General features: G+C 38.9%; 1 protein-coding gene and 1 pseudogene across 1 annotated transcript; both read left to right on the top strand.

Moving 5' to 3' along the window:
• The first annotated feature begins 4 nt into the window (after nucleotides 1–4).
• LOC120167769 lies at nucleotides 5–1,192 on the top strand (annotated as a pseudogene).
• Nucleotides 1,193–1,687: 495 nt separating this feature from the next.
• On the top strand, nucleotides 1,688–4,192 carry LOC120167684 (pentatricopeptide repeat-containing protein At5g48730, chloroplastic-like). The gene is given in 4 exon segments (XM_039176627.1): nucleotides 1,688–2,105; nucleotides 2,806–3,212; nucleotides 3,344–3,663; nucleotides 3,666–4,192. Coding segments are annotated over 4 exon segments (1,506 nt in total). The 5' UTR covers nucleotides 1,688–1,718; the 3' UTR covers nucleotides 4,058–4,192.
• Nucleotides 4,193–11,381: the final 7,189 nt, after the last annotated feature.

Genomic DNA, 11,381 nt, shown 5'->3' with positions numbered 1-11,381 from the left:
AATTTATATTTACATTATCAGAAAAGCCAAGATGAAAGGGACAGTGATGGTGGTGATGCTGATTCCCATGCATCTCAGGAAGTACACACGTTTCTATTCAGCATGATAAGAGCTGTAGCAGCATTAGTTGGGAATGGGATGATGAATCTCAAGCCTTTAAGATGAAGTCTAAGGAAGAAGCCTCATATGATAAGCGGACTACTGTTTTGTCTGAAGAAGTACCAAAGGTTGTTGAAAATGTAACATTTGAGAATGGTGGAAGTAATTCTGCAGGAAAGACTTGCTGTTGGCAATTTGGTAAAAAGTGCGTTATCTATGCCAGAGAAAACGGACATTTCCGCAAAGAACTGATGCAGGGTTGAAGGCAAGCGAATAGAATTTGTTGCCCGCATCAAATGGGATTTCTGGAAGGAGCTGAAGGAAAATATTTCCCATCCTCGGATATTCCTACTGCTGAAACATTAGAGCAGCCTCTTGTTGCTTCCACACCTCCACCGCTGCAAACAACCTCATGCTTAAGTTGCTGTGGATTGTTTCAAGTCTTTAATGTTTCTGCCAGATAATTGAACTTTCGAGTCATCCGCCAAGTTAGATAACCTATATTATACTTTCCTTTATACTTTGCAGAACTGAGTGTTTGAGAATTCTATCAGGGTCGGAGAAAGTTATAGGTGGTGGTGGTGGTGTTGATATTAAACGGAAAGGACTAGAAGAGAAGACGATGTCGAGACTGAATTGTGCCAAAACTGCAACACGAACTTACTGTTGTCTTCCGAGTTAGACTTATCGAACTATCTCGCACCGCAAGGTGGTGTGCCAAAACTGCTTGTCAATGGGTGATTGTGGAGCGAAATTCTTTTGGGTTAACTGATACTTGTATATCCCTTAGTTAGGAGAGTGTCAAACAGTAACACGAATTTACTGTTGTTGACCTTTACTTGAGTGGGGAGTGATTTCTTTTTAACATGGTTTTTTCTGCACTTGCCTTGGACCAGCATTTGGTTGACCTTTTTCCTATTAGAAACCAAGCCAAATAGAAAATCTGTAATTAACTTGTTTGCAGCTGGCTTAGTCGTTTCATCGTCTGTAACATTAGAAAGCTTCAGCATATCATTTACCCAATTAACAGGGGAGACATCAACAGCTTGTCCAGGAGACAGACGGGGAACATCTACAATGGAATGAAACTCCTTATCAGCACTAGGTGGAACATCTACCATAATAGTAAAATTGTTTCTTAGAGATAATTTATATAATTTTACTCTTTCTATATTTTTAATTACTTTTTTATATTTTTATTGCGTAAAAGCAAATCCCTCCATGTATTTCTTCAATTATTTCCCTCTCTTCGAATAAAAATATATTTTTTAAATTTGTTTTGGAAACCGTTGAGGGACATATTTTATTCATAAAATTTACATCAGATTCAGATTAAATGAAAAATCATCAAATATCAAATCTAATTAGATACGGATAAAAATTTTAAATTATTATAATCAAATTCAAATCGATCAAAATTCGACCCATGCACACCCACATCAACGTTAATCAATATTTAGGATTACTATAAAGTGGACCTTTTCATAAACTTTAGCCCAAACAAAATCCAAATCAGATAGAGTAGCCAACGTCCAAGTCCAGCAGTGCTAAATATACCATACAATTGATTACCTGCTCTCACTTCAATTTCTGGTGCTCAATTTGTACGCAAATCTAAAATGGCCACTCTCTCGGCTCACCCCCACCCATTTCTACCCGCTGTCAATCGGCCACCGACTCATATCCTTAAGCCACTCCGGGTTTCGTCCATTTCCGCTGCCAAGTCCGAAACATCTGCTCCAGACAAGGATGAAGAAGAGGAAACATGGAGCTTAACAGTGAGTGATAGAAGAAGGGAAAAAGGACTTGTTCATGCCGAGAGAGAAGAAGTGAACAGGAAGATAGCTTCAAGGAAGGCTATTTCCGTCATTCTTCGACGAGAGGCCACCAAGGCTTTTATCGAAACTAAGAGAGGACCCAACAATTCCAAGAAGCTGCTTCCCAGGACTGTGCTTGAAGCCCTTCATGAGAGAATCACTGCTTTGCGTTGGGAATCTGCTCTTAAGGTCTGATTGAAATTTTGAGATTTCTTCTTGCTCTTCGTTTCTGTACATATAGTTTTGTAATTTCATCGTTGGGATTTTGTGGGTATGTTTTTTCCCCCTTCAAATATCTCCTGAATTGAAGAACTATGTTGCATACGGTGTTGAGGTGAAGATACCGATTTACTATAAATGATGGTGCTTAGGCTTAACCGATCACATAAACAAGTTACAGTCAAAGAGAAGCTGAAAATTTTCATCTTATGATCTAGCAGTGTTCTTTATTTCTTTTAGGACGAGTATAAAATACAGCCCGATAGGAATCGGTTGCAACAAAAAAAAACTTATCATGAATGTAACTCTTTACAGTAATATAACATTTTAGTTTGTAATCGAAAATGTTATCATATCGTAAATTTTTATAACTATTCCGGTTCTAACTTCCAAAATTATTATCAATTGTATAATCTTTAGAGTGGATAGGTAATATTTTAGGTTAAAAGCAGTTGCAATGTCACATTCGGGTTTTAACTGAAATTATTATCGATTGTATGAACTTTTAAACTAGAGTACTAGACAGAATAACGTTTTAGGTTAAAATCCGCCCTAAATTAATCTTAAGTTAGGCAGCCGCACAGAAGATCTACTCCCTTGAGAAACAAGTTTAACTTCCTAGATCACATGTTCCAATTATAACACCAGGGTCATCACATCTTTTCCCCAGGTTTTTGAGCTACTACGGGAGCAGCTTTGGTATAAACCCAACCCTGCTATATACATCAAGCTTATTGTTATGCTTGGGAAATGCAAGCAGCCTGAGAAAGCTCGTGAGCTCTTTCAAGCTATGAGTGATGAAGGCTGTGTTATGAATCTTGAAGCCTACACTGCTCTCTTGTCTGCCTACAGTCGGAGTGGTCTCTTTGATAAAGCATTTTACCTTCTAGAGGAGATGAAGGACATTCCTATGTGTCACCCTGATGTGCAGACTTACTCGATCCTCATTAAATCGTGCCTGCAGGTTTTTGCCTTTGACAAAGTACGTGTCTTGCTTTCTGACATGGCGAGTCGGGGAATTCGGCCCAACACAGTCACATACAACACCCTTATTGACGCCTACGGCAAGGCAAAAATGTATCTTGTTGATCTCTCTTCTGTAGTTTCAGGAATGCTCCATCTGAATGCCATATTATATACAATATAGTGTAAAAAGCGATTGAACTTCACTTGCATGAAAGTAACTCGTTCTTTTCGTTTGATGAAAGGTTCCAAGAGATGGAAATGACACTGGTGGAGATGCTTAGGGGAAAGGATTGTGAACCAGATGTTTGGACCATGAACTCCACGATCAGAGCCTTCGGCAGCAGTGGGCAAATCGAAACCATGGAGAAGTGTTATGAGAGGTTTCAGAGTGCTGGTATCCAGCCTAATATTAAGACCTTCAACATTCTATTAGATTCATATGGAAAAACTGGAAACTATGAGAAGATGAGTGCTGTGATGGAATATATGCAAAAATACCATTACTCGTGGACAATTGTTACCTACAATGTGGTGATAGATGCCTTTGGAAGGGCTGGTGATTTGAACAGATGGAATATTTGTTTAGGTTAATGCGGTCGGAAAGAATCAAACCTAGTTGTGTCACCCTTTGCTCCCTGGTAAGAGCTTATGGTCAAGCCGGAAAACCTGAAAAAATCGCTGGTGTTTTACGGTTCGTTGAGAATTCTGACGTAACGTTGGACATTGTGTTTTTCAACTGTCTGGTGGATGCTTATGGCAGGATGGGATTCTTTGCAGAGATGAAGGGAGTGCTTGAAATGATGAAGCAGAAAGGATGTAAACCTGATAAGATCACATACAGAACCATGATTAAGTCTTACTCTATCGGTGGGATGACTAACCATGCAAAGGAGCTACGGGATCTTGTTGAGTCAGCGACCGGGACTTCTTCGAGAATGCCGAAGCCTGATTTCTGACAACCAGAATATTACAGGTCAAATATCCCTGAGATATAGTGTGTATTTTAGTTTCCCCCCCTAATGCTGTAAATGCACACCATCACCACGAGTGAAATGAAAATAATTCACCATTTTTGTTTCAAGTTTTTTATATGAGAAAATCGCCTCAGTGACCAAAAAAAAGTTATAATATACGATTTTAACCAACTTTTTTTGGATTTGCCAAAATGACCAACAAAATCGCAACGCGAAATAAAAATCGCAACGCGATCCCCAGAATCGCAAATCAGTTTCCAGAATCGCAAATCAGTTTCCAAAATCGCAACGCGATTCTTGAAAATCGCGATGCGATAGTACAAATTCGCATTGCGATTTTCCATAATCGCAACGCGAATATGAAAATCGCAACGCGAACACATAAATCGCAACGCGTATCCGTAAATCGCAACGTGTATCCGTAAATCGCAACGCGTATGGGTAAATCGCAATGCGTATCCGTATATCGCAACGCGTATCCGTAAATCGCAACGATAATACATAAAATTGCAACGCGTATCCGTAAATCGCAACGCGATATTTAAAGCGCCATTATAATCGCTACGCGTATTTTATTTTCAAATTACAAAAAGAATATTAAGACAAAATCCCGTAATCGCAACTCATAACCTAAAACCTAAAATCACAACTCAGTCCCATCTCCATCTCTCACTCTCTACGGCGAAGAAATCCGTCCCCATCTCCGAAGATTTCCGTCCCCATCTCCGGCGAAATCCCTCACAACCATTCACGGTCAGAAATCCCTCACAATATTCAGAAATGGAAAATCAACCTATGAGGGTTAGTTTTTTTAATTATTTTTATTTTGAAATGTTTGCATTATTGTAGGTTTTTCATATTGAAACTGATGATAAGTTTACTGGTCATTTCAATAATAGATTAACCATTTCACTTAGATTTCATTTCGCGTTACGATTCTGTCGTTGCGATTTTCATTTCGCGTTGCTATTCTCTCGTTGCGATTTTCAAGTTAGTATTTGTCTTTGTCTTTGTTCTGTCTTTTGGTTGAAGTAATGCAATCCATTCAAGTTTCAATTTGCAGAAGAGTCGCAACGAGATAAATGAAAATCGCAACGAGAGAATGACTGTCGCAACGAGAGAATCGCAACGCGAAATGAAAATCGCAACGAGAGAATCGCAACGCGAAACCAAAATCGCATTGCGATTTTCATTTCGCGTTGCGATTCTCTCGTTGCGATTTTCATTTCGCGTTGCGATTCTCTCGTTGCGATTGTCATCTCGCGTTGCGATTCTCTCGTTGCGATTTTCATTTCAACCAAAAGACAAAACAGTGTTGCAAATTTTAGTTTCAAGAATAAACTACTACTTTTTATGTTTATTGTTTTGGTAAATCTTCACAGTGTAGTTTTTGGTATATCTAACTTGGTATGTTTATTGTTTTTGTAGAAATTTTTTTCGGCTCAATTGACCTTGAGAAATAAAGTCAGCCTGGCCACTACAATTGCAAAGAAGCTTTCACCTGCTCAAAGACAATTGTTTGAGGAAACCTGCTTCGGGCCATGGCTGAGAGTACAGCATCCGGGTGGAGATGCTAATTTGACCCATTTGTGGCTTCAGACCATGACATCAAATCTACCCGACAGTATACAACGTGGTGAGGAAGAGATATGGTTTCATTTTCCACCAGCGTATACTTGCTTTGGGCGGAAGGAGTTCTGCTTAATCACTGGTCTACGATTCGGACACGATGATGTAGGCCGGTACACTCGTCATATCGCCCGCCCATCATGGTTATCCCGGGTTTTTCCGGATGAGTCAATGGAGAAGCCGAACCTACATGTCGACGACCTGAAGAAATTATTTAATAAGAAAGCTGGTTTCACTCGGATGGAAGACGTCGATGTTGTCCGAGTATGCCTTCTACTACTTGTGTATGCCGGCTTTTTAGGCAGAGAGGCCAGACAACCTATTCATCGGGAGCTAATAATATTGGTAGAGGACCTGAATGCATGGAATCTGTTTCCGTGGGTTCGTATATATGGAAAGCTACCTGGACTAAGTTGTCGTCTGCCTTTGATGACCGCAAAAGTTTGCGGGGCGATGGGTCCAAATACACTTTGTCAGGCTTTGTTTGGGCCTTTAAGGTAAGAATTTCTATATAATGTTTCTAAAATTATAATTAATTATTTAACAATTACTAATTTTGTTATTATATTGTTTGTAGATTGGATATTCGAGGCTTTCCCCAGCATGCGTACATATGCAATAAAAACGTCAAATGATATTCTCAGGGCTATTTCCTGGAAGAGGAAAACTCTGTTGGATTGGGAAGACTTAATACCATATGCCACAATAAATAATGTAAGTTAACACAAATACTTTCATATAATATATAAACAAGTTATTAATAGTAGACGTTTAACTTTGTTTGAGTTTTTATATTTTAGGAGGCCAACATTCCATTACAAAGACTGACACCCACGGAGGAAGAGCTTGCCACTGATTGGTGGCAAGCTAGTCAGAATTTTTTTGATGGCACGGATGATGAGCAGCATCCACTTCCTCCAATTCGAGAGCCATCACCTCACCTAGAGCCATCACCCGATCGACCCGACTATACATCTCTAGAACGAGAGCCATCACCTATCCCGTCACATCATCGAGCCTCTTCTCCACCATCACCTCATGATAGGCGACCGGCAAAGATGCCACGACTCCTATCTCCCTGTTCTCCACCTCCACCTCAACGGGATGAGTCAAGGGAGTTACGTGATGAGGTCAATGCCTTGCGTGAGGAGATCGGTACTCTACGAGATAACGATGGTGCATGGCGTGTGGAGGTGTCAACTTTACGTGGTGAGGTTGCCGCTCTACGTGAGATGATAGTATCGTTGCAGAATGAGGTTCATACTCTACGCAACGAGGTAAGTTTAAGATTTTCCATATTTAACTTAATGATAAATTTACTCGTAATTTCACTTAGATTAGCCATTTCACTTAGATTGCTTAGTAAATTTATTCGGTTGCTGCCAATTCTGCTAAACTGTGTATTCTTTAACACTGTGAAATAGTATTTGTCTTTGTTTTGTCTTTTGGTTGAAAGTAAATTTGTTCGGTTGCTGCCAATTCTGCTAAACTGTGTATTCTTTAACACTGTGAAATATATTTGTCTTTGTTTTGTCTTTTGGTTGAAAGTAAATTTGTTCGGTTGCTGCCAATTCTGCTAAACTGTGTATTCTTTAACACTGTGAAATAGTATTTGTCTTTGTTTTGTCTTTTGGTTGAAAGTAAATTTGTTCGGTTGCTGCCAATTCTGCTAAACTGTGTATTCTTTAACACTGTGAAATAGTATTTGTCTTTGTTTTGTCTTTTGGTTGAAAGTAAATTTGTTCGGTTGCTGCCAATTCTGCTAAACTGTGTATTCTTTAACACTGTGAAATATATTTGTCTTTGTTTTGTCTTTTGGTTGAAAGTAAATTTGTTCGGTTGCTGCCAATTCTGCTAAACTGTGTATTCTTTAACACTGTGAAATAGTATTTGTCTTTGTTTTGTCTTTTGGTTGAAAGTAAATTTGTTCGGTTGCTGCCAATTCTGCTAAACTGTGTATTCTTTAACACTGTGAAATAGTATTTGTCTTTGTTTTGTCTTTTGGTTGAAAGTAAATTTATCCATTCAAGTTTCAATTTGCAGAAGAAGAAATAGTTTACTTTCGCAACACGAAACTTAAAATCGCAACGCGAAACCAAAATCGCAACGCGAAACCAAAATCGCAACGACAGAATCGCAACGCGAAACCAAAATCGCAACGACAGAATCGCAACGCGAAACCAAAATCGCAACGACAAGATCGCAACGCGAAACCAAAATCGCATTGCGATTTTCATTTCGCGTTGCGATTCTTTCGTTGCGATTTTCATTTCGCATTGCGATTCTGTCGTTGCGATTTTCATTTCGCGTTGCGATTTTGGTTTCGCGTTGCGATTTTAAGTTTCGTGTTGCGAAAGTAAACTATTTCTTCTTCTGCAAATTGAAACTTGAATGGATTGCATTACTTCAACCAATAGACAAAACAAAGACAAATACTAACTTCAGGGTATTAGTTGAAACATATTTTTCTTTGTTATCTGATGCATTTTGTGAACTATGATAGAATAATGACTTGGGTGAATACAATGCAAGTTTGAAACATATTTGTCTTTGTTTTCACTGTTTAAATATCATGTCTGTTTATTTACTGATTTTTGTATTTAATTATTTAGCGGCCCGATAGAGTGGATGCTTTACGTCGGGTTATGCTTGCACGACGGAGTTCACGCATCAGACAGCGTGCACGTGCTATTAAGTCTCCGTACACCCCAATAGTGCGAAGACACCGCAAGAAGAAGCCCGACTCGCCTGTCATCCCTCAAGAGTCCACTCCTATCGTTGAAGAGGCCCCCCATATCATTCCTCGAGAGTCCCCTCCCACCGTTCAAGAGGCCACTGTCATCATTGAAGAGGTCCCTCCCACCATTCAAGAGCCCGATTCACATGGCGTCATATGTAGGCTTCTTGAGAAACCCTCTGACGTGCCGGACATGATGGATTCAAGTTGGCTCTCGTATGAGTTACCGGCCAGTACCATACCGGTATCTGAAGAGGAGAGGGAACAACTACCGGACACAATTTTGGATAACACCCTTTGGGCTAAGACCGCAGTTGATTTTTATCTACATGAGCGGAGCAAGGGGTGTTTCACTGACATATGCAAGCTCACCGATGATATCTTTTGTTGCTTGAACGGCCTTGGTGGGGCGTATTATTAGGGGTCGAAGACAATGGCTATTTCGATGGGGGGTAAGTCTTATATTTTTCTTATATTTCAATTTGATTAATTTTTTTTTAAATTTATGTAAGTCACTAATATATGTCTTTTTTTTGTAAAACAGCATATCGATGCGTGGGTGACACGTCTTCTAATAATAAGAAAACTTAAGAAAAATAAAAATATACGATATACAATAATGCCGACGTCTTTTCACGCCGTTCACTTGAAGAATGCACGAGATGAATCATTTGATTTGGGCAATGGACAAGCTAAACTTTATCCTGCATGGTGGGAGGTCGATAAGGTTAGTATTTATTTTAGATTGAGTTTAAAGGTTTTATGAAATAAGTGCGCAAATGAATGAATTATTACTTATGATTGCAGGTGTTTATCCCTGTTTTGGAACGTAAACATTGGATTCTCGTCGAGCTTCAGCTCCCATCCCTTAAGACAATAGTGTATGACAGCATGATAAATTACATATCATTGGCTGATTTAAGAGATGTTATTAAGGGATGGAGCTCTCATTTGGCTAAATTCTTGGATGCGATCAATTATTGGACTCGTTCTGGAAACAAGAAGCCAAAGAAGCTCAATATTACAGTTATTAGAGACGAGACCGCGCCACAACAAACGAGCGGAGCCAGAGGAGATTGTGGTCCTCTCGTATGCTTGGCGTTGGAGCGTTTGACGACGGGAAGCATCAAGTATCTACCTCCCACCGATAGAGATAAAGCTGCAGTAGGCTTGTGGTTTCGGCATTATATGGCTAAATCGATATATACGAGACGCTGCCTACCTGCATCCGCGTTATAAAAATGTCCATAAACAATTGGTAAGTTTATACTTATAAATGAAAATGTTTGGTTAAGTAACTAGAATTCAATAATTTGCGTAGAAAGTGTTGTTTGAACAAATGTTTGGTTTCTGCAGGTTAATCTCAGAAGTGAACTGCGTGAAAATGATGTCGAGCTGCAAAAGTTGATTCAATAGTTTAATTGATTGTTTTTTGATTGTTTAATTGATTTGTAAAAGTTGATTCAATAGTAGATGATCGGAAATAAGAATTATTGCTTATTTTTTGATTGTTTAATTGATTTGTAAAAGATGATTTGTAAAAGTTGATTTGTGTAATTGATGCGAACATAATTCTTATTTGTGCTTGTTTAATTGATTGAAATGTAATGGTTGATTTTGTTGATTTCAATCTGCATTATGTTGAAGGCAAAAATGACTATCGCAATGCGAAATGAAAATCGCAATGCGAAATGAAAATCGCAACGAGAGAATCGCAATGCGAAATGAAAATCGCAATGCGGAAATGAAAATCGCAATGCGTTTATAATTTCGCATTGCGATTATCTCGTTGCGATTTTCATTTCGCATTGCGATTTTCATTTCGCATTGCGATTCTTTCGTTGCGATTTTCATTTCGCATTGCGATTTTCATTTCGCATTGCGATTTTCATTTCGCATTGCGATTTTAATTTCGCATTGCGATTCTGTCGTTGCGATTTTCATTTCGCATTGCGATTTTCATTTCGCATTGCGATTCTCTCGTTGCGATTTTCATTTCGCATTGCGATTTTCATTTCGCATTGCGATTCTCTCGTTGCGATTTTCATTTCCGCATTGCGATTTTCATGTTGGGATTTTCATTTCGCGTTGCGATTGTATTTTCCGTGTTGCGATAGTCAAATGCATGCCTAATAGTGATAACAACTGAATAACAAGAGTTGGTTAAGTCAAAATGGTTGGCCTGAGTCATTAATTCAACTGAAAATGTTAAAAGTTCACACATAAAATCCACATAATACAACGTTTGCATTTAAAAATCACCTAAGTTAACAGTCTCAAAAGGTGAAGCCAATCGTGATTGGGATTTTAAAGATGATTGCCTTTTGCTTGACACCATATGAGCTTTGGATTTTGATGAGGATCCATATTTTGGTAGAGGAAAAGATGATTTTGATGGCACTGGTGATCCACATGTCAACCTTGTATGACCACTTTCCTTGCACCGACTACATGTCGATCTCTTCTTCTCTTCACCCTTAGACGGTATACGATCGTGACTTTTTGGTCGGCCAGGTAGCCTTCTGTCCATGGCTGGTGGCAAAACTGTTTGTAAGTCATCTGGTATGTCCCACTCAGAAGGATGTGGAATAGGGTAGACAATCTCGGCATAAGTCTGTCGATAAACTTCTGTAGTGTAGCAATCCATAGCGTATGCGCTTGAATCATCTTGGTTTAAATGAAGAGCAACTTTTATAACATGGCCACACGGATAACCAGATGTTTGCCATTTCATACAACTACACGTCTTTGCATTTAGATCGACTAGCCCATTTAAGTTATTATCCAGTACTTGAAACAAAGTGTTTGAACATGGTTCAACTCTCCATGACGTTGACTTCACAACACGTTTCGTTATCTTTTTTTCAGTCCATGGTGTAACACGATGTTCCAATGTTCCTGTAAATTTAAATAAACAATACTTAGTAAAATATATAAATA

The sequence above is a fragment of the Hibiscus syriacus genome, unplaced genomic scaffold (genome assembly GCF_006381635.1).
Source record: "Hibiscus syriacus cultivar Baekdansim isolate YM2019G1 unplaced genomic scaffold, ASM638163v2 tig00111693_pilon, whole genome shotgun sequence".
NCBI classification, from domain to species: domain Eukaryota; kingdom Viridiplantae; phylum Streptophyta; class Magnoliopsida; order Malvales; family Malvaceae; genus Hibiscus; species Hibiscus syriacus.
The sequence above is the reverse complement of the archived record's forward strand: the minus strand, read 5'-3'. Positions and strand labels throughout refer to the sequence as shown.